This window comes from Oryzias latipes, chromosome 7 (genome assembly GCF_002234675.1).
Source record: "Oryzias latipes chromosome 7, ASM223467v1".
Classification (NCBI taxonomy): domain Eukaryota; kingdom Metazoa; phylum Chordata; class Actinopteri; order Beloniformes; family Adrianichthyidae; genus Oryzias; species Oryzias latipes.
The window spans coordinates 31,505,526-31,529,191 of record NC_019865.2 but is presented as its reverse complement, the minus strand read 5'-3'; the positions used below and the strand labels follow the sequence as shown (position 1 = coordinate 31,529,191).

The window sequence follows — 23,666 nt, the reverse complement described above, 5'->3', positions numbered from 1 at the left end:
AAGATGTGTGTGTGTAAGTAGTTTCAAGCTGTTGTAATCTTAATTTGTGCATACGTAAATTGCATTTTGTATTTTTTTCATTTTATATTTTTTTAACTTATACACAAAACGTATTATGTGAGTAACAAATCACGCACAAATCCAAATTTATGCACAAATCCTAATTTACGCACGAACAAAGCAAGAATATGCATACACAAATCCTAATTTACGCACAAATCAAGAATTACGCATGCACAAATCTGACTGAGTCTAATTTCTCTCCATACTTTCAGAGAGCCTTCAAAGTATACAAGGACGCTGACTCTTGGTCTCCATGTTTGTGCAAACAGTAAAACGGGACATAAACCTGCACCTGAATGGAAGCAGACGCGAGCGCCAGCAGAGGTCGCCTGTCAGAACGAGGCGCTGGGTTCCCTCGTCTTCCCACAGAACGCGCTCGACTCAAACCTGCAGGACGCGCTCAAAGTAGTCCTGGAGGAGACACGCTTCCACCAGTCCACCACCAACCGTCCAACTCCATTCCAGACTGGCTCAGGAAGGACCTCCCCTCGTGTCCGGACGCCGGCGTCTTCTGGGATGCACATGTTAGCATCTGGGCTGCTCCAAGGCTGTGGATGTCAAACGCTGAGGTTTGAGCGTGATGATGGGTGGGCGTGGTTAGCGCAGCGCTGCAGCCGGCCCACAGACGAGAGCGTCCTCTTCTGGAGCTCTGAAGCCAGGTGGGTTAGCCCGCACTGTCCTCGTGTTTTCAGGAGTCAAACCCAAGTCAAGTTAACATCAAATATGAAATTCCCACATGAGAGGCTGGTCCAAAGGATCTGGACAGGAAACTAAAAGGAAAAACCAATTCTTCAGAGCTTAGAGGCGACAGGAAATGACCCCGCGGTGTGTAGGACGCTAGACGGACGAACAGAAAACAGGCACAGAATTCAAACAGGCAACAAGGCAGGAGAACATCTGCGGTTCTTTCCATCCAGTGCTGCAGCCCGGTCAGGCTGAGCTCACAGCAGAACCGTTTGGACCCACATCAGCATGCTCCAAACTGGTTCTGGTGCAGCTCCAGTAACAGCACTCTGACCATCTTCAGTTCATTTGGGGGCCGGACTGGGAGGCTATCCGGACTGCAGCACCAGATGGAAGAACGCCGCACCCCAGCCAATAAGATGGAAGTGCAGGATGTGAGGGGCCGTCCCTCTGGGCTCTTCTGAACCCGGGACTGTGGCAGCACTAGAGGACGACCCCTGACCCACACATTTCCTGTCTCTTTTCGGTTTTTCTTCCTGCTTTGATTTTCACCCCCACCCCCCCACCCCCACCCCCGCCCACAACAGCAGGCCCCTAAAGCAGAATGCAGCCACCCTTCTTCTTCCGCCCTTTAGCCTGCAGCGCCGCCCTGGTGGCCATCTCGAACACCTCCCTCACACCGTCCTTCGTTTTGGCGGAGCACTCCAAGTAACCAAAGGCGTTGATCCGGTTGGCCATGTCCCGGGCCTCCTCCGATTTGACCGGCTCCTGTTTGGATGGAAAAATCTCAGTTTGAAGTTGAAACTTTTCAGGAGCTGCATCAACCCAGAAGCACAGAGAGCCCTGGTCCAGAACCAGCAAAGTTCTTACTGAGCTTCCTGCACTAACGTTCAGGATCAAGGCTTTCATTACGTTTTACCACGTTTGAAGAGAAAACAGTGGCATTTCATTAAAACAACAACCAAAAAGCAGATTTAAGCTTCACTGCTTGAGTCCAGCCTCTCTACACACAACATCGTCTATGCAAAACTCAAACCAGACATTCGTCTGAGGTGAAGTCACCAACTCAAGGACGACCAAACATTCAGTTGGAGCAGTTCTAAAGACCGCAGGCGGATTATGAGCACCGATTTCTTTCGTCCACAGATCTCATCTCTGCAAACCTCAAGGCAGCGTGTTTCTGCAGCAGCTTCCTGAGGCGGCGCCACCTGGACGCTCCACTCACCTGCTTCATTTTGGCTAGCTCTCTGCGAGTGTGCTCGTCATTGCGAAGGTCCTTCTTGTTTCCCACCAGGATGATGGGCACGTTGGGACAGAAGTGTTTGACCTCAGGAGTCCACTTCTCCGGAATGTTCTCTGTGACGGGCAAAAGGTTTCAGATTGGGCTTTGAGATGGGACAAACAGATGTTTCTGAAAACGCTCACCTAAGCTGTCAGGGCTGTCGATGGAGAAACACATGAGAATGACGTCTGTGTCGGGATAGGACAGCGGCCGCAGACGGTCATAGTCCTCCTGGCCGGCCGTGTCCCACAGCGCCAGCTCCACCTGAACAAACGGGTCAACACCTCAACACACTTGTCTACCATGACAGGTATGTGTGATGCACATGTGATGCTCCGTCTTTCGGGGCTCGCTTTCAAACATTCAGCAAATGAATTTGATCTTCATCTAAGAAACGCACCTCATTAAATGTACACATTGATCTTTTTGGTACACATCCAGCTTTTTAATGTCACATTCATGTTCAGACATGTCAACTTCTTTCTTTTGAGTTTTTAATGGTTATTTTTCATGAATAAATCTGTGCAAACTCAAATAACTCAATAAAGTTCATAGTGTCTGTAGTTGTTAACTGACGTCTTGGTTCTTCTGTTATCAGACACGTGTTACGTTTGATACATACCTGACATGTTTCCACGCCCGTTTGTGGAAACATGTCAGGTATGTGTCAGTTCTTTGATTAAGCTTTAAACTGAAATGATTCAGTGGGGGGTTTATTTATTGTTGCATTGATTTTATTCATGACTGTCTCTGTGTTCCCACCAACAAAGGAAGTTCCTACCAGAACAATAAAGTAACTTTGATTGGGATTTGATCTGTTTAGGGGTGGAATCCTAACATGTCCTCTGCTGTCTTCATGTCTGGACCAGTTTCTCTGCTCGCATGTACCAAAGATCATAATGTACAGCAGTGTTTATTGTGTGAAGAACACAGCTGACAATAGTTCTTTTGTGACTCCAGGTTCTAATCACTGACTGGATCAGAGAACTGGACTGAGTGACTCCTCCCCCCTGGTGTTCCAAACAGGAAGTACCTGCTGGCTCCAAGAAGCCAAATCCCATAGACTTTTATAGAGAAATAAACAGCTGCTAGTCATTCTATTGGTCAGAATCACCATTCTGGCTCTGATACCTTTTTAGCATGTTCTAGATAATCTTCCGTTTCTGTTCTGTAGTGTACGTTGTTCAAGTTATAAACTGACCAATCAGATGGCTCAAGAGAAGTATGTGGTTTCATGTCAAACGTTCCAAACGTTTGATTGACAGATTCCATGTAGCTTGGTGTAGAGTTAAAGGGGTGTGGCCTTCTAATGAGCTCACTCCTGATTGGTGAGAGTGGTTGCGATAGAAATGTTGACTCGGACCAATCGCAGCTTACTGCGCTGAAACGGTTCCAACATAGCGGCGTCCATATCCAGAAAAAAAAAAGGCAAATTGACTTCATTGGATTGGAAGTGGAAGGAAACCTTTTTCTATGGATGACATCACACTCACTCCGTCCTGTTCTCATATGCAGTCAATGGTTCTAATATGTTTAGAGCTGAAAGAGTGAAAAAGCTCAAATCTCTCTTTCTGCAGCATGTTAAATGTTTGTCCAGACTCCTGGACTCGTGCAGGATTTTGGTCCTTCCTAACCATATGCATTCAAAGTGCAGAATTTGTTTGGTCATGGTGCCTGACGCTCAAACAGTGCCATCGGTGTAAAGGGGAGAACTGCGACTGTTCTCTGTCTACCAAGCAGCTCACCTGTTTGCCGTCCACTTCAATGTCAGCGACATAGTTCTCAAACACGGTGGGAACGTAGACCTCCGGGAATTGGTCCTTGCTGAACACTATGAGGAGGCAGGTCTTCCCACAGGCTCCATCTCCCACGATCACCAGCTTCTTCCTGATTGCAGCCATCTGGATGACAACAGACTGTAGTCATTCATGCAGGCTGAGAAACAAGCAGCCTCAGCTGGTCTAAAATGGCCTAGTCATGTTAAAGAAGCTCGTCTTTCTAGACCAGGAATCTGAAACCTCAGCTGGAAGTCCTGGTTCTCCTTTGAGGCTTCAAATCTACGGAACAAAACGACTGAGACAGCAGCTTCCAGAAGTCTGAGAACAGACTCAGATCAGTGCACTCTGCTGGTGTCTGAGTGCCAGGAAACTGAGGAAGTATGACAACCAATTTCAGCTTCTCAACAGCTTCAAGACATTTTCTTTGAAAGACGTTTATTGTATTTTTTCTTTTTTAGGAGGAAACAAGTTCATGTCCAAAGTTATAACTTCATTATCGAAAGTTCTGCCATTTCATTGACCGGCATGTTCTCCTGTTCTCCTTCACCAAACAAAGTGGTGTTGGATGGAAAACTGAATGCAGCTTGAATGGTGGAACATATTAAATAAATACCAAACTGTATTGATTGTCAGACATTTGTAGCCTTTCTGAGTCTGCCACTGTCTAACAAGACAGCAAACAGAAGAACCTCCAGCTGCGTCACTACAGCCAGGACTTTTTAAACTACTATGGAACTGAGGACCAGACGGGATCACATACAGGAAATCAGCTGAAGCTACAAGAAATCAGTGGAGGGCTTTTTCCTCCACACCTCAAATCTCTTCAAGTTACCCATCTCAGAGGATTTGCTGGTAACCAATTTACATTTTGCAAGGAGATGCAATCCATCCCTGTCTGGACAGACAAACCACTGGAGACATGCAAAGCTGCAAGAAATACTTTGATCCCCTCTTGGTCACTTCTACTCCTCATCTTCATTTCCATCAGTCTGTGATTTGTCAGAGGAAGGAGTGGGTTAGAAAGCGTTTGCAACAAGTCCAGCACTGTCTTTTTGCTGGTTTGCTGTGGTTGAAGTGACACTCCAGTTACACAGAGTCAACATCGCAATGAAATACCTGGGTCAAAACAAGAATTTGCTTTTTTTTTTTTGCTTTAATCCTAAAATAGTTTAAATATAAAAGAACATTTGAAAATGTCGATTATCTTAAATACCAGCAAGAATATCATTTCTAAGAGAAATGCAACAGGGGCAATTGACGCTTAAGACACATAACAAAATGCTTCCATGCATTTGTAGGCCACAGTGAAGCCTTTAGGCAAAGGTAGCTGAACACTTTGAATATTTCTAAAATAATTTTAACACCCATTATTATTAAACTCTGTCGTAAAATATGTTAAAAGTCGTGTAAAAAAGTGCCCCCCCCCCTCCATCTGCAGCAATGGAATATAGATATACAGCAAGTAAGCAGAGAGAAAGAGAGTCTTCACAAAGATTTCAAACCAACAAAAGTGATCAAATTAAGCAGTTGTACAATAAAAAAAGGAATAGGCAGAGAGAAAGCCAGACGTTAGTCACAGAACTTCTAAAAGTGCGAGAAAACAAAACAGGAAAAAGAAAAACAGAACCAAATGAACTCAAAAAGAAGAGAAAGAAAGTCAAGAATGACAAAAGACACAGGAAAGGCAAAGGGAGGGGCAGAAAATGGTCATTTTGAGATTTCTATTTATATTGATGCCACTCCATAGAGTCAAGTTTTGTTCTATAATTTAAGTGTTTTTGTTTATTATAAACAGTTCATTTGTTCCTACTAGAAAGTGAGTAGGTAAGGTAATGAATTCATGTGTTCAGTAAATAAGTACTTTTTTCCCCAAGCAAAAATAATGTATATAATATTCATTGTTAAAAATGTCATGTTTTGAAATGCTTACCAAGACCTTTGGATTCTTGATATTAATGCTATCTAAAGGTGAACCCGTGAAGAGGGCATTTAAAGTTTTACCCCAGGTAAGATTTGTTTGTTGTTGTTCATCAAGGGCCCCAAACTGAGACACGGTGGGCTTGGTGGTCCCTGAGTCCAGAGTGTTCCTGCATGAGGTCTACAGCAGGAAGAGCATGGTTCTGACAGCGACGGCCCGGATGGAGCCGTAGTCCCTGACTCTGGTACAGACTACTGCTCTAAAAGGCAGGTGTTTGTCTATGAAGGAATGTCGCACATTTTCTGGATGTCTACAGCTGGAACTGGAGTTTTGAACACTTTGGTATGTTTACATCGTCTTGGACTGAACTCGACTAGTAAACAAACGTTCAGTTAGTCCTGAACAAGAAGAGAAACAGAGAAAAGGACAGTCAATAACGTCCTGACATGACAGCCAGCGCCGTCTCTGGAAACAGCTACGGCGTCCAGTTTGACACAAGGGCCAGCTGTTTGGCTGTGACGTCATTTTGTTCTGTCCTGTCATTTTGTTCTGAGGGATTTGGACCGGTTTCCAGCAGCAGCGGCCTCACTGAAACCCCACTGAAAAGTGGGCGCTATCGTCGAGCTTTAGCCAACTTTCGCTTCACCAAAGAGCCAATATCCTGTCAGAACTGGTCCTTCTGCCTCCTGGCTTGAGGTGGAAGACAGCTGGACATCGACCAAAGCGGCTGTCAAAGAGAACACGTCAACTTCCTGTAACCTAAATATTAGCTTAAGGTGTTTTTCTTAGACCAACAACAACCTTTACGGAAGTGAAGAGTCAACTTAGCTTAGCCCGCCGCAGGAGCTAACGATTAGCTTGACAACTTTCAACAGTTTCATAGAGCGCTGGGTTTTCAACACAACAGAACAAACCAACAATAATCACCTAATACCGGCCACTCAACCCAAAATCAACTGGACAGAGACGGTAAACAATAAAACGCCAGCGGAAAAGTTTTACCGATTAACCGTAGAGACTTACTCGCGTTTTCTTCAGTTTTCCTGTTGGCCTGAAGTCCCGCCCCGGGGAGGGAGTGCCACAGCAGAGGACACGCCCCTCTGGGGGCCTTCAGCCAATAGGAAACGGAGTATGCAGACAAACACAGCCAGCTACCAATCAGAAATTTCATTGATGGACTGATCGATTGATTAATTGATGGATTGATTTTTTTTTTTTATTGAACACAATACAAAACAATACCAGAACATTTACATAAAACTTACAAAATATGGCGAATACAAAAGAGAATACTACAATTTGAAAGAAAGCAAAAAGAAAAAGGAAAAATTCTTATCAGTATGCAAACATAAACCTATTTATATTCATAATCATAGAGAAATCAGGGAAAAGTATAACATAAGAAAACAACAATTTCAGAGTTGGATAGTGTTACAAAATGCAGGGGAATACAAAATATAAATAAACTGTCTTAGACATTGGGAATATCACTCAGGGTGTCATAAATTGTTATGGCTTTAGGTGAGTCGATTAACTTTATGGATTTTAAGTATAAATTGACCTCATTGTTAAAGAAGTTAAAGCTGGGGTGGCATTTCTGTAACCTATTTTTGTGTATAAAAAACTTGGCTAAGCATAACACAGTATTGATACATACATTATTTACATTGTTGTGTATTGACAGGCCAAAGATTATGACTTCTTTGGAAAAGAAGTCCATGATGAATGGAAATTTATGTCTTAACCATTTGTAAACATCCAACCAAAACACTTGTACAACATCACACAGGAAAAATATGTGGTCGATGTCTTCAAAAGCAGTTTGGCAGAAGGAACAGCTGTTGTCATCAATGTTGAAATGTAATCTAAGTAGTTCTTTGGAAGGATAAATATCATTCATAATTTTGAAGTGTGTTTCTTTAACTTTTGGGGGAATAGGAAGTTTCATGAATTCGGTTCTTAATTTAGTAACAACATTTTGTTCAAATTTCTGCAGTGTATTATTTTTGTTCTGTCGAGAGCCAGTTTAGCTCGTGCTGGTTTGCGGCGCCTTCCGTTCGTGAAACCAGGGTTCGACTCCGGGCTGCTCCCTGTTCCCTTCTCTACCTCTGCCGGTTCCAAGCCCGGTTTGAGAAGGTTGCGTCAGGAAGGGCATCCGGCATAAAACATTGCCAAATTTACCATGCGACTCGTTCGCTGTGGCGACCCCTGATGGGAGAAGCCGAAAGTGGAAGAAGATTATTTTTGTTCTGTCGACCAGGAAAAAACCTTTCAATGAACCAATTTCTGATAAATGAGTTATTACATTTTCTGTCCATTAGAGGGCATCCTTCAATTGACAATGTGGCTAACTGTGGTTTTGTCCTTACATGTGTCATTGTGTTCCTGGTTAGAAATACAAATTCTCGAGGAAGAGAATTACGTACTTTTAATAATTCTAAAATAGGAGGATTAAAGTTATGTCTTAAACAAAATTGCTCATAATCTAATAAATTTTCCTCCGTATCCATCAGATCAGACACCGACCAGACACCTCTGTCAAACCATTCAGCAAAAAACAAAGATTTGTTTCTGTGGAGGATGTATCTGTTGTTCCAAATGATATTTGAGTGTGGTGAGAAATTATGCACATACAATATTTTCCAGTATAGCAGAATTTGTTTGTGGAACTCTGATAATGCTATAGGGAGCTTATTAATGTCAAAATCACTAATAAGCACCAACTTTAACCCGCCTAATTTGTTAAATAAATAATTTGGGACACAAAACCAGAAGGATTGGTTGTGTTTGATCCACGATTTCAACCAGTTTATTTTCAGGGTTCCGTTAAGACAGTCAAAATCAATAACTTTGAGACCCCCATCCTTAAATTCTTTGACCATATAGTTTTTTTCATGTAATGAGGTTTGTTTCTCCTAATAAAGTAAAAAGTCATTTGGTTGACGGATTTGATCATTTTGTTTGGGATGGCATTAGAGTAAGATGGATAAATACATCTAGACAAACCCTCCATCTTTGTCAGACAGACCCAGCAGCGATATGTCTCTTTGGAGCCACATATTCAACCTCGTCTTACATTCATCAAGTTTTTCACCCACATTCCTTGATTGGCTTATTTTTTGGTCTTTGTTGATATAGATGCCCAAGTATTTAATTTCTGATTTAATGGGGATATGATTGATTTCTTTTAAAGGTGTGTCATGAATAGCCAACAGTTCACATTTCTTTAAATTTAAGTTTAACCCTGATGCTTTGGAAAAGTGTTTTACTTTTTCAATAGCTGCTTTAATTTGATGCTCATCTTTTAAAAACAGTGTTGTGTCGTCTGCTAACTGGCTAATAATGATCTCTGTGCCCAAGACATTTAACTTTTTGATTTCACTACAATTCTTAATATAAATGGCCAACATTTCAGTAGCTAATAAGAACAGATATGGAGAGATGGGACAACCTTGAGGGATTCCTACATCGACTTTGAAACTTGGGGTGGTGCCATTAGGAAGGATAACACAGCTGTTGATATTCTGATATAGACCATAGATCAGGTTTCTAAATTTAGTTCCAAAACCAAAATTTTCCAGTGCTGTCATTATAAACGGATGCTCCACTGAATCAAAGGCCTTGTAAAAATCCAGAAAGAGAATAAAACCATTATCTTTTACAAGGTGTCGGTATTCAATGATGTCCATAACCAGTCTTATATTATTATGAATTGAACGGCCCTTCAGAAAACCAGATTGTGTTTCCGCAATAAGTTCTGAAAGTCCCGTCTGGAGACGAGAAGCGAAAATGTATGTTAATAATTTGTAGTCTGAATTTCTTAAGGTGATAGGTCTTCTGTTGTCTATAAGTCTAGGATCCTTGTCAGGTTTTGGGATAGAAACTATAATCCCATGTTTCATTGTGGTTGGAAGTGTGTAAGTTTCAAAGATTTCCAAAAAGACTTGATACAGTAAATTTCTGATATCTTCCCAAAAGTGTCTATAAAAGTCGCCTGTGAGCCCATCTGAACCAGGAGATTTATTGAGAGAGAGTCGACTAATGACAGCATCAAGCTCAGTGGATTGATGTTTAGGTATAGCAGATCTACACAATGAGTTCTATCGCTAGAGGAGACATCAGGTGGTTCCTCATGGGAGGAGACCACCGCCATCTTGGTGAGGTCAAGTGCAGTGCATGCATGTCAACACATTTTTTGCAAAATGCCAGTTCATTGTGCGGGTTTCAACTGACAAAATCAGAGAAGTGAGTCCAGGAGGAAGGTATAACATTTCCCAGATAAGGACTATCATTTTTCCTTTTAATGCTGCAGGGGCTTTATTAGAACACATGTTGACACATGATGCTGCAGGGCTATTATTTTTTTATTTAAAATGGTTTATTTCAAACAATCAAATAAGAATAATACACAACAACAATCATCATCAGTTATACATTCATACAATGACGAATCAAACTTATGATATTTAGACATATTAATAAATATTGCTTGAAAGGGAGTGGAAGGAAGTGAATTTATATAATCCCACCCCTGTTCTACCGTAACCATTTTATTACATGATTTATTATTATCCAGTTCCTAGCTTTTAGCAGACAGAATTAAGAATCCCGAAATATCAATAAAGCACATGACAAAGAGGAATTACTTTAATTATGCAAAAAATAACTTTTAGAAATCAACATGGCAAATGCAGATCATGTATCCAAAATATATGCTGATTATCTTGTTGTTCACGTTTTTAGCGTGTCAATTCAGGGGTCATATTAAAACTATGCACGTTTATGCTTTTAATTTCTTCTATGCAAAAAATAGGAACAAATCTATCTATCTATATGTTCCTATTCTTTGTTTTAGGGTGATTTCACTATACAAATGTCACCCTATACTTTGTCTTCAAATAAATGGCATTCATTTTATACCAATAGTTTAATCAATACAACAGTTACATAATAATATTATACAGGATGGTTCTTTTCTTGAGGGCAGTGTTTATATTCAAATAAATTAAAAAATGAGTAAGTAAATAAATAAATGTTAGTCATTCATCTTAATAGATGGAGGAAGTTGATTCGCTTTGGCCACCCCTGAAGGGAAAAGTGGAAAGCTAAAGAAAAAGAAGCTTCATAACATGAATAGCTTCATCTGTAAAATAGATGTGTCATGAGGTTAATTTTTACATTCGGCGCCCCATAGTGTAATACTTATATAAACGTAGATGTTTCTGTTTTTGGTTAATGTGAAACATTTTTAAAAAACAAATTCCGGAGTGTTGTTTTTGCGTAGAGTTCAGTCACGTGGTCAGAAAACGTCATACGTTGCCTTCTTTTAGCCAATAGGCGTCGGCGTTCTCATCCAGACGCTTTCCATTGGCTGGTTCAAAGTGGCGCCATTTTAAACAGTAGGGCGGATCTGTGGGCGACGGTTGCAGTTGTGTTCGCGACGTTCTTCCAAAGGAAGTCTACGTTGAGCATTTTGGCGAGTTCTTTGTGGTGTTTTAAGGTAAATATTCAGAAAATGTTAGTTACCGTTTAGACTAGCTTATTTCTTTGCTGCTTCTTCGGTCGTGTTCGTAGTGTTAACCCATGATGAGTGCATCACCGTCCGTGTCCTTGTTGGAGTTTTCTTAGCCTCTAGCTGTTCCATGTTTTTCTCAGGCTCCCGTCTTAAGGCTGTTCGACTAGAATGACCGAAAACGAGCCCGGTGCCTCCGAACTCTACGAGTTCGACGCTCCGTCTCACGTCGAAAATTTCATGGAGCTGGTGAACGCAGAGACCGACGACCGGTGGTTCGGTAAGATTCGGTTTCAAACCAGTCCTCCAGGGGAGGCTGGCTTCATATAGCAACACTGTAATGTCACATTCAGACAAATCTCCTTAAATCTGATTTTACGACCGTCTTCTTTGTAAACCAACTGGTTCTTCATAAAACCTGATTTCTCATGATCTCCCCACATGAGTTTTTGCACGTTTTAGATTGTAGGAACTAAGTGATGTTCTGATTCTGTTGAGCAGATGAACGGGCCTCTGGGGAGGATGGGAACCTGGTCACCCCCTTAAAACCTGACCTCATGCAGCACAAAGGAGCCGAAGCTGCTGTGACCCCTCCAACTGCTCCAGACTGCAGCTCTGGTACCTTTGTGGCTTCTCATTTGTTCTCTTAACCCTTGTGCTATCCTATGGGGTCCAGATGATCCCCCCCCCCCCCCTTCCATTGACGTGTTCTCCCTACCATGACAAAGGTGGATAAAGGTGGAAAGATTTCATGTAAACCATGGACACCAGTGAAGATCACAAATCATTGAAGAAAAAAGCTTCAGAGCACTGTCTAGTGGGTCTAGATGACCCAACTCCCAATGTTAAAGTGCCTAGGATAGCACAAGGGTTATCCCTCCTGTTATGTTCAATTGTGAGGAACAGAGATGATGTTCCTGGGTCAATTTGACTTGGTGCATGTCTAATTAGTTAAAATATATCTGAAACCCCAAAAATCCTAACAAGCAATGTGAGTATTTCATAACTTACTCCATTATTAATTATTCTATCTATATTTTGTTAAACGGTGTTACTTACCTCTAACAGGTAGTGGTTCAATTAATAAAAAAAATAAATGTTCAATCTTTCTATTTTTCACTACTGTATTACTTTTGAAAGACTAACATGTAAAATACAATAGTTTTACATAACATTGAAAAATCTTGAATTTCTATTTTACATTCATGCACCAGAAAAAACAAACATCACAATACAACAGACAAGCGATCGCAATATGAACGTGTGTGTGTCTGTACATCTACACAGCACAAGAGTGACATGTCATCACACTGCTTGCTTGCATTGATGGTTCCTGTCAAAAGTCATAACACCTGTGTGTGTGTGCGAGTGATGGGGGAGAAATATGTCTCACAAAGAAAGAAACACTAATAAGACATCTTTGTACCTCCAGTTTGACAGCTGGTTCAAATTGACCCGAACAGTATCTATGTGATAGAAACATACTGGGGGGGTTGGGTTGCAAATATGTGAGATCAACCATTTTTATATTGTATGTTGATTACACTAATTAAGGCAGTACTTTTCAATTATTTTTTTGCCAGGCCCCCCCATAGCAAGAAGAAAACGTTTCACGCCCCCCTAACCCCTCCCCACACACTCGCGCTGTGACAATATTTTAGGTTAGTATCTAAAAAATTGTCTAAGTATACCTAAAACTGTATCTTCTAACAATAACAAAAGAAAAAAATCAATATAAATCAACTTATACTAACAAATATGCCCGTATTGCCTGTGCCTAAAACTGCCACTACTATGCGCTCCCCCTGGCATCGCCCTACTATTTGAGAAGCACTGAATGAAGTTTCATATTGAAAAAACACCTTTTAACTGTTTTTCCTAGATGTTCAAACTTTTAAACGGGTCAATTTGCCTTGTAACATAACGGGAGGGTTAAATTCTTTTCTTAAATCCTTTTTACCTGTGTGTCCAAAAACCATTCTGCTTGATTTTGAAGGTCAGACCACATCTCCACCCCCAAACATTGTGACGTCGTGGGGGGCAGAAACCAGGAAGGCTGCTCGAGCGAGAACTGCTGTGAAGGAACACCCTGCCCAGCCAAGCAGGTTCGCCGCTGCTGATCTCACAGAACCACACAGTCATCATTGACCTGTTTTTTTACAGAGTACCCAGTGGGTGTTTAGTTATGATGATACCACTTTTAGGCCACACCAGACAGTCAGACTTTTCGGTAGTCTGTGGGTACAGTCGTGGACAGATTGTCGTACAGGCGGGAGGTCCCATGAAAATATTCATGTGGTTGCAGTGGGATCACAGTGTGTGTAGTGCAAGAGCCCAAAGATGCCATGTAAGGCCTTAAAGGTTAATAGGAGGAACTTGATTCTAAAATCAACTGGGATCCAGTGAAGTGAAACTAACACAGGAGTGATGTGATCTCTTCTGTTAGTTCCTGCTAACAATCTAGCTGCTGCGTTCTGAACAAGCTGGAGACTTCTTAAGGAACTCTTAGGACACGCTGCTAACAAGGAGTTACAGTAATCCAGCCTCGACGTAACAAATGCATGGATGAGTTTTTGATCTGAGCAGACAGAGCATCTCTGAGGTTTTTAGGACCTAGTATAATGACCTCAGTTTTTTCTGGGTTCAGGAGGAGGTCATTAATTGTCATCCAGGTCTTGATGTCTATGCAGGCGTTCAGTTTCTCTATATTGTCATTCTTGTTAGATTTAATGGATAAATACAACTGCGTATCGTCAGCATAGCAATGAAAATTAATGCTGTTTCTTGATTATGTTTCCTAGGGGTATCATATAAAGCGTAAACAGGATGGGTCTTAAGACTGAGCCCTGTGGGACTCCATAGTTAACTCGAGTGCAGTGAGAGGAATGTCCATTTACATTAACGAACTGATACCTATCGGATAAATAGGATTTTAACCACTGGAGAGCAGATCCTCTGATCCCTATGTCCTGCTCTAATCTATGGAGTAAAGTCCTGTGGTCGATAGTGTCAAAGGCTGCACTGAGGTCCAACAGGACAAGAATAGAAAGTAGTCGCTTTTCTGAGGCCAATACCAATTCATTAGAGACTCTAACTAGTGCAGTTTCAGTGTCTAACAACTGCATATTTAAAAGACTATAGCACATAACCTGTTTCCAGAGAGGAATTTATTATCATTAACATGGATTCATTCATTAGGGGGAAGGTTTCTTTGGTGTTTCTTTAAAGTTCTTTTAGTTTTTAATGGATTGTGTTTGTGATGACAGGGCCCCAGACTGCGACTAAATGGTCGCATTTTGCGACGTTTTTGATTAAACGTGGAAGGGGCACGTCAATGATCAATGAAATAATCAATGAGACGCACGCAAACACACACAAACTCGCACACATACTCATGAAACGCGAACACACAGAACAGGAAGTTGTTGTCCTTAACATTCAATTTAGTTTTTATATGCCTCTTCCCCTTAGTATGATCTGTGATTTGTGATATTATATCTTTTATAATTATTTTAATGTTTTGTAATGTATGTAGCCTTTTTTTAATCAGTTGGCATATTAAATTATTTTAATTGATCAGTGAACCACAAAAACCCATCAGGACACATGTCCAGTGATGAAAGTCTTCCGGGAATTCCCGGAAATCCGGGTTTTTGAGCAAACCGAACGTACTTTCCGGGAAATAAAGACCTGATCTCTACGGACAAATCGCTTTCCGGATTAGAAAATGGTCTGAAATCAGCTAATTTTAGCTTTATTTTCTATATTTCTCCGCAGATCGCTTCCTCTATGGTCGTGGCCATTTCTCGTCTTCCCGGCCTAATTGACCAATGACGGGACGTTTTAGTTGCTTTCGGATGCGTCGACGGGTCTGATTGGCTCTGTCTGCACCACGTGGTCAGCGTGACTTGCTTCCCTAGAGACCAAAACTGGCGGACCCACGCTAAACTTTCACAAACACATCTGAAGAGTTTGCGATCAAATTTGTGTTAAAATAATGGCAGGCATCGTCATTATTGAGCGTGGTCACGACCTCAGTTGTGAGAAGACGATAAAAAACAAATTGAAGTGGTCTTGGCTGGAAAAAAAAAAAGATTTTTAAGGTAGTGTAGGTCAAATACTTTTTTGTGTAAAATAATCTCAAAACCACATTTTGAAATAATTTCAATTTTAGTTTTGAGTTTCAGTTTTTATTTTGAATACATTTCTCTATCTAATTTATTTGTATTTCCTAATTACCATGATTTAGTTCAGTATAGTTGACATTAATTATAAGTATTTGATGGTTTGGACCCGCACTCCCTTAAAAAATAATGTTTACAATGTTTAGTTTAGTTTGTATGTTTGTTTTGATATTTCCCAGATTACTTAGTATTGGTGTTAAAGAATTGATGTATTATGTTATAGAATTATAGTTTAAAGCAGATCCCATATTTTGATGTAATTATAGTTTGAGAAAACAGTGCAAGTGGATGTTGTACATCAGTCATTTCTAAAGCAGAAATAATGTATAAATAACTGAGGTATTTTCATAGAATATCATAGTTACTTGTGTTCTTTTTGCCATTTGGGGCTTTGATGTTACTATATTTTAGCAATTGTATGTTTTGCAGCTTTAAGGAAAAGCGTAGATTGTAGGATTGTGTTACTTTGAGCAATTTTCCAAATTCTTTTTTAGGACCAGCAAGTCCTTAATGGAGAGTCAAACTAGGGGTTTGAATGACAAATCATGATGCTCCAATTAGTCTTAGTTTCTTGATAAAGAAGTGAATAACTAGCTGCCAGAATGCACCAGAATGCATCTAAGACCACGTATTTTTCCAAAATTTCGCTCTGTGCCCGCCATATCGCTCAAAGAAAAGTTCAGGGATTTTTTCCTTGCCTGACTTTCATCACTGCATGTCCCATAATGCATTGTTTTGTAGTCTGTACGGCAGCTTTCAGTCAGTTCAGTACTAAATTTCCAGCTGTGTTCGTGTAGGTTGGCGCCTTGCTCCCACCCCTTTCTCGTGATATTTTTGTGATGATTGACAGGTGATGTTGGAGTAAAAACAAAAATATACGTCACACACCAGGGGCCTGTTTCAGAAAGGAGGTTCAACCAACTCTGAGGTTGAACTTGAACTCTGAGTTGGTCAATCGGGAGATTAACAACTCTGAGTTTTCTGTTTCAGAGAAGCTGATCCGAGTTAGGTCAATCAACTCTGAGTGGACTGATTCGGAGTTTAGCGTGCGCACCGCGACTATAAGAAGCCATTATCAATGGAGCGCAGATATCACGAGTCACCATGGCAACCGTGGAAAAAAGAGGTCTGCATATTTTTCGCCAGCTGAACTTGACGTGCTGCTGCAGAGTTACAGTGAATATGAGCACATATTCTGGATGAAAAAAGCAACACCGCTGCATCTGCAAAACAGAGACAGTTAGCGTGGGAAAACATAGCTGCTCAAGTTAATGCGGAAGTTTGCATTTAAATCATTGTTATAAAATATTGGCTGTAATAACTTTTTAAATAGCGTAAGGTGTGAAATAAAAAGGTGTTATTCCTGGTGTAATTGCATGAATTGCTGCATAGTGTACAGAACCAATCTGGGGGGAAATGCATTTAACGTCGGTAATGTTTAGAGGACTTTTTTGTTAACTTTCCCCTCTTGCAAACGTTGGTCAGTTTAATATTAATACATGCAATTGTGTTTTTAAAAGTGAACTTTTGTCTACTGTTGAACCTTTCGCTGCGCGAAGACTTCTCCTTTCTTTTCTCTCGTCTTTCCGACCGACCGTGGTCAGAGGAGATTTCCTTCAGGGCCGAAGGGAATTCTCCTTCGGGGTTCACTTCCCGTTGGAAACCCTCAACCTCCAGAGCGGATTAAGAATGACTCCAAAACAGTTATTCTGGGAATGACACCTTCTCTTTATTTAACTAAGTGGTCCGTCCTCCGAACACACAATATATACCACGCACACACCTCCGCTCCGTGCCCCCCCCCCCCCCCATCTGCACCTGCACTCGCACCCCGCTCAGCACACACACGCTGCAACACTACCATTGTATTGATCAAGTGGTATAGGTTTATATGGGATTAAGAAAGTAAGCAGTACTAGCAAATTGTGTTTCCAAAAAGTAATTGTTACATTAATCTAATTCAATGTCCCTGATTTCATTTTCATGTAGATGCAATCCTGCAGGAATTAAAAGAACATGGCAGCAGCTAAAAATGAAGTATAAAAACATAATTCAATCAGGTCAAATGTGAGCATGTCATGGATGTAGGCTTTGTTGACAATATTTGACATATGAAACATCTACATAGCAAGACCTAATGTTGATTTCATTTTGTATATGTAATTGACTGCAATGAAAAACGGTAACGCTCAAACAAAAACGTATGGAGCAATGACAAAATATTGAGTCTTCTCAAAATCCTCGTACGAGTTAAATGTAATTCTTTATGAATTAATGCAGCCTCCTCGTCTATTGGGTCCTCCAAAAAGGACAAGCCATTCTTGTCACTTATACCGTCTCTGTGTGACGGAAATGTGGGCAATGAAGGTTAAAGCGAAAAATACCGCTTCGTCTTTAAAAAGGGGAGGGGACCGGCAGAAACCTTGAGTTTGGAGAATAAAACCTGCTCCCGACCAGGTTAGGTTCATAGCGTAAGTAACCATGGACACTGACTCAGAGTATAAGTTACCTCTCTTTCAGAAACGGGTTTGACTTACTCTGCTTTCTCTGGTTTAACAAACCTCCCATTCTGAAACGGAAAACCCAGGGTTTCCCTGATTTCAGGGTTAACGCACTCAGAGTTTACACTTAACCTCCTTTCTGAAACAGGCCCCAGGTGATCTGCGCAGATGTATTTCCATCCCCTAATGTTTACAAACATTTAAGTATTGTTTGTAACTGTGAAATGACCGAAAGGTTACTACGGTAATCACTTTGTTACTAAAAACTTTTTTTTAATTCTAAATGTATGGTATTTTGTTTACTATTTGTACTGTCATGACAGCGATGGTGCCGTCAGTTTACCTTCTTGTTCAAAAGTGCAGAATAAAATGTGACACCAAATTTAAACCAGCACATTGTAATTTCTGCATCTATTATTAAAGTATTTATTAGTAATACAGTGGAAATTAGTACATCTGGTTAGAATAGTGATTTATGGTATGCGCCCCTAAATTTTCTGGTTGTGCCCCTAAAATTTTCAGTTGGGGGCCACTGTGCTCCTAGTGAAAAAAAATAGTCTGGAGCCCTGGATGATGATGATGTGCACAAAGCTGCAGCAGCGGGAGTGAAGATGGACTGCTGCACGTTTTCTGTTGCCTACCAACCCTTTGGGTTAAACGATCTGGTCCTTCTGGTTTACCTCGACTGTTGATTGTTTTTTGTTCATTTTAGGGTTTTAAAGCGTAAAAGAATGACCAACACTCAGACTGCACCGCCAGTAAAGAAATCCAAAGAGTGAGTGGTGCGAGATGCTCTTCCAAACATAGTACAGTATGTAACAACTGACCCTGCAGCAGCAGCTGATCCCCGCTGTCTTCATTCTAGGACCCCCATCGCTCAAAAAGACAGCGCTACACAGCTGGGCTGTCGCAGGAGTGCACGGCTGAATGCTCCAGCTGCTAACGCCAGCCACGGCGCCGTCCCCTCCACGGTCAAAAAAGAGTGAGTCCACATTCAGTCTGTCCAGAACCCACCGGGATGCCAGCTTCAGGTTTCAGAGGTGGTGGGTGTTTTGTCCAAGCAGGTTGGTGTCCTCTGAGGAGCTGGAGATGGAGCGGATCAAGAACCTGCAGAGGGAGGTGGCCCTGCATCGCATGCAGAACGAGGCCAGCTACAAGGCTGCGCTGGCAGGCAGTGAGTAGCCTGGCTGTTGGACGTCAGCTGGGGAAACGACGAAAGTTCACGCCGTCTGCTGCTCTTTTTTATTTTTAGATCCTCCCCCAAAGAAGGCGGTGCTTTCCACCACCGTGCCGAAAGACTTCCACTTCAGCACAGACGGCCGCATCAAAGCCCCCACTTCAATACAGTCCTCCAAGACGGAGGTGGACTTTGTCCATCAGCTCCGCAAACCTGCCTCTCCGGTAAACACCCGACTCCTCCCAGCAGACTTTCTCCCTTTGGTCTGACCGTAAACTAAACATTGAACCTCTCTGCTGCCTGTTCTGAAGGGAATCCGCCTTCGTTATGGAAGTTGAGGTGTCAAATAGACTGAGGTTGTGTCCAAATTCCTTCACTACTCACTATGTAGAGGGTTCTCCATTTTCTAGTTCTGTCTGAATCTACATTTCCCAAATCCAGAGCCCTCCAAATTTCCCAGAGGGCTCACTAGATCGGCGAATATAGACCACAATGCATTGCGTTATTTATATTTGTATGTTTTATATATATTTGCCCAAAAATGTATTTAAATGTATTAAATAAAGCATCAAGTTTTTATCCTCAGAAGACGGTGGACTCAGAAATGATCGTCCCAAAACGCTCCTATTAATTAGATTTTCACTTCGTTAAATCGATGACGTCATTTCCACCGTTTAGAAAAAAGTAGTAAGCATGGTGTCTGAATGGCCTTCATCCAGGGCTTCCTTCCTGCACTAACTAGTTTTTTTAGTAGTTTAGGGTTAGGGAGGGGATTCGGACCCAGCTTTAGTTTTTTGTCATTCACTGAAACTCATTGATGTTCAAACCTGTTTTTACCCTGAGGAGAACCTAACGGCTTCTGGTTTTAAAGGCAAAGGCCAGACGAGGAGCCACCATGCCCAAACCTTTCAACTTGTCAGCGGGTAACAAGAGGAAGGAGGAAGAGTCTGATGCCTACGTGCCCATGGCCCAGCAGATCAAGCAGTTTGAGAAGAAAACCCCCGTCCGCTATCACATGCACAGCCGCAGAATCCAGGAGAAAGGTGGGAAAGCACACAAGAAGCACACAGAAGTTTAATTATCTACAATCTTAAAGAAGTCCGAAGGTTGGAGATGTGAAAGCAGCTGGTCTCTGCAGTGAAGCATTACAAACCAAAAACCCGCTGAGCTCCTGCAGCGGGGGTTCTACCTTTTTATGAAACTATTCTGACGTCAAAGTGCATCTGTGCAGTTTGGTCACACGACTGACTTCACCGTTATGTCTTTCTTGGCAGTGAAAGCAAGCCACCTGAAGCTCACCCAGCCCCACTCCCCCCACCTGATGACGCGGCAGAGAAGCAGACCCACCTCAGTGAAGAGCAGCGTTGAGCTGGAGGCAGAGGAGATGGAAAAGCAGAAGAAGTAAGGCCGCACGCCCGCTGGTGCTGCCCTGTTGGGACGCTGTTGGACGTCTGTTTCCTCCCGGCAGGTTCAAAATCAAAGCTCTGGAGCTGAACAAGAAGATCCTGGAGGGAGCAGAGGAGCTGAGGAAGCCGCCGGTGAAGGAGCCAACCGTACCTCAAGGCTTTGAGCTGGAGCTGGAGAGGAGGCTCCAGCAGAGGCAGGCCACCAAGAAGAGCGAGGATGAGGAGAAGCCCCACAACTTCAAAGCCAACCCTCTGCCCAAAAAGGTCCTGGACGGGGTTGTGGTGAGTGGAGTGGAAGGGCACTGGGGGGCTCGGTCCTTCCCACAGCAAGGTGACGTAATGTCGCTCTGTGGACAGGGCCTACCTGAGAAGAAGGTGCTGCATCCCACTGTGCCGGAATCGCCTGCTTTTGCCCTCAAGAAGAGGATCCGTGTGGAACGGAAGGCTGAAGAGGTAAGAAAGCTAGAGCTGTCCTTTCAACCAGCATCCCTCCAGCTCACTCATGGCCCTTTTTTGACCTGCTGCTTCAGGTAAAGCAGCCCTCTCCTGTGAAGGCGCCGCCGGTGCCTCACTTTGGCCTACCGTTCCAGCCCCGCCTCCCAGAGGACCACCACCTGGACGTGTGTCCTTTCTCATTTGAGGAGAGAGAGCGGGAGAGGCGGGCGTTAAAGGAGAGGAAGCTTGAGGAAATGAGAAACCAGGAGGTGAAGCCTTTCCGTCCTTAACCAGCAGTCTGAGCACAGCCACAGTCCACTCATGCTGCTCCCTCCGCCTGTCCAGGTCCCACAGTTCAAGGCGCAGCCGCTGCCGGACTTTGACACCGTGGTTCTTCCTGAGAAGAAGAAGCTTGAGCCCACTAAGCCAGAACCCTTCAAGCTGCTGATCGATGAACGTGGAGCCGTGAAGAGCAGCCGCTGGGAGCAAATGGTACCGCAGGACCCGACACGCTTCACATTCCTGTTCCCACTGAGCCTCATGTCTCTGTGTCCTGAAGGTGAAGGAGGAGCAGAAGCACCAGGAGGGGGCAGCAGCATTCAAGGCCCGGCCCAACACAGTCATTCATAAAGAACCCTTCAGGCCCAAGAAGGAGAGCCGGCCCACGCTGGGTAAGAACTAGGGACGGCCCGTGTGACACGGACGCTTCGGCGCTTGTGAGTGGCTCGGCACGATGTTCAGGGCCGCGTGTCCCTAAACACGGTGCAGTTCACGTGGTTGATGAAACATGAAGCATTGTTTGGTGGAACCGGGGTTCAGATGTCACTCGTGTGAAAAAAGCATGAATCCCAAACGGCCTTCATGACCACGGCTCCTGGTAAACAAGGTTCTGTGGCTGCTTGGAGCATTTCCACTTGGTTTCTCCTAATAAGGTCATACAGGATAAACCTGGTTTATAAAGGGGGGCGGTTTGGTAAATTTATGACGGCCAGGGACCACAGTCACATTACAGCTGACTCTATGACTAACTCCGGTTTAAGGCCAGGTTTTTGCAATGTTTCCACGGCTTCATGGGGCTCTACCCCCACCCGTAGTAAGAAGCTTCCATCCACGTCTTCGTGGCTTCAGTGTGAGGATTCATGTTTATTGATGGTGCAGGTTTCACTTTTATTCAGTTCATTTCTTCAGTCCTGTGAAGAGTTTAAGACAAAACCAGACCTTTCACTGAAAACAGACTGACTGGAAGTGACCGTCTGCAAAGAAGCTGGGGTGCGTTCAGGAGAGCGCCTCCGCCGCGGGCGGGCTCGGCGCTCTCCGCCGTTGTGTAACTCATGATGTTCTTGTCTTCACCTTGGTCCTCCGGTTCTCCTGAGAAGACGTTCATTCTTCTACAGTAGTGGAAACCTTTGAGCTGGCAACGGAGCGGCGGGCCAAAGAGTGGCAGGAGTACGAGCGCACGGTCAGCGAGAAGGAGGCGCTCAGAGCACGCATGGAGGTGGAGCAGAGGCGAGAGGAGGAGCAGCGGATCAAAGAGGAGATTGCCATGCTGCGGCAGGAACAGGTGAGTGAAGAAGCTCCTCCCCCTTTAGCAGCTGAAAGGGGTTTTCTTCCAGATTTGATTTTTAGCTCCATTGTTTCAGCTGTAATACTGTTGCCATGGTAACTAGAAAGTGCGCACATTGGCGGTGCAGACCAGGCTAAAGTTCAGAATTTTCATCTGGTCCAGAGAGCTTCATCTGCTTTGGACCTGAACCCATTCATGACTGTTCTCTGGAGAACGGCGAGCGCTGAAACCTGCTGTGCATCAGCGTCTGCACAGTTCTGCTCAGCCGTTTGAACGCCTGTCTCTGTCCTCAGGTCCATAAGGCTCAGCCCATCCGGCAGTACAAACCCGTGACGGTGAAGAAGAGCGAGATCCCCCTCACGGTTCCAGAGTCGCCCAATTTCTCCGACCGCTTCCGCCTGTGAAGCCCGCCTTGTTTGGGCAGAATCCCAGATGTAGACGTTTATGTTCATGATTTTACTCCGTGTAGCTTTTAAGTGGAACCTTTTAGAGACGTGGCATGCACCCTGAAAGTTTGTAAATTGTGTACATTTGTTTTCCATGGAACTGCCAGTCGTTCCTCTTTTCTTGAATGTGCATTAATGTATCCATGCAGTTTTGAATAAAATGTGATGCAAACACAAAGGAGACAAAGTTATTGACTGACATGAACCGGAACAGAAATGTGGTTCAAGTATTTGATCCACTTTAAAGAATCGACACGTTAGAACGATGCTTTTGGCTGGAAGAACAATAACGCTTTAATATTTGAAACATTTAGGGCTCGTTTTCCTTTAACCCTTGTGCTATCTTAGATGACCCCACCCTTCCATTGACGTGTTCTCCCTATCATGACAAAGGTGGATAAAGGTGGAAAGATTTCATGTAATCCATGGACACCAGTGAAGATCACAAATCACTGAAGAAAAAAGGTTCAGAGCACTGTCTAGTGGGTCTAGATGACCCAACTCCCAACGTCAAAGTGCCTAGGATAGCACAAGGGTTACGGGGAATTTTAACACTGGACAGTGCTGTAGACGTGGGCTTCTAAAGGGTTAAAACAACAAATGTACAATTAAAGAGGAAAACATGTTATTAGGGTCAGTGTTTAAGGATCTGCACATGGCGTTCTCCTTCACTCCAGAACTTTGAAATCAGTCAAGTGTTCAAACTAAAAGTTTAC

At 43.0% G+C, this 23,666-nt stretch overlaps 2 protein-coding genes across 5 annotated transcripts; one reads left to right on the top strand and one right to left on the bottom strand.

The window, feature by feature from the left end:
• Nucleotides 1-408: 408 nt before the first annotated feature.
• On the bottom strand, nt 409-6,842 carry LOC101160539 (rho-related GTP-binding protein RhoA-C). Of its 2 annotated transcripts, none has more exons than XM_023957056.1 (5): nt 6,749-6,842; nt 3,775-3,930; nt 2,173-2,293; nt 1,973-2,103; nt 409-1,515 (listed from the first exon to the last, which is right to left on the bottom strand). In XM_023957056.1, exons 2-5 carry the CDS (start codon nt 3,928-3,930, stop codon nt 1,342-1,344), a joined length of 582 nt encoding a protein of 193 aa, XP_023812824.1. In that variant the 5' UTR covers nt 6,749-6,842; the 3' UTR covers nt 409-1,341. The 2 variants fall into 2 exon arrangements, with proteins under 2 accessions (XP_023812824.1, XP_023812825.1); XM_023957057.1 differs by lacking the exon at nt 6,749-6,842 and adding an exon at nt 6,653-6,725.
• A 4,250-nt stretch (nt 6,843-11,092) lies between these two features.
• tpx2 (TPX2, microtubule nucleation factor) lies at nt 11,093-23,128 on the top strand. 3 transcript variants are annotated; one of them, XM_011472981.2, is made up of 17 exons: nt 11,093-11,225; nt 11,381-11,517; nt 11,739-11,855; nt 13,234-13,342; nt 18,635-18,697; nt 18,788-18,904; nt 18,987-19,096; nt 19,175-19,323; nt 19,971-20,142; nt 20,374-20,500; nt 20,568-20,787; nt 20,863-20,958; nt 21,036-21,209; nt 21,286-21,432; nt 21,500-21,611; nt 22,317-22,501; nt 22,798-23,128. In XM_011472981.2, the coding sequence occupies exons 2-17, from the start codon at nt 11,409-11,411 to the stop codon at nt 22,906-22,908; spliced, it is 2,118 nt and encodes a 705-aa protein (XP_011471283.1). In that variant the 5' UTR covers nt 11,093-11,225; nt 11,381-11,408; the 3' UTR covers nt 22,909-23,128. The 3 variants fall into 3 exon arrangements, with proteins under 3 accessions (XP_011471283.1, XP_020557298.1, XP_020557297.1); XM_020701639.2 differs by having other exon boundaries at nt 18,984-19,096; nt 22,335-22,501; XM_020701638.2 differs by having other exon boundaries at nt 18,984-19,096.
• Nucleotides 23,129-23,666: the final 538 nt, after the last annotated feature.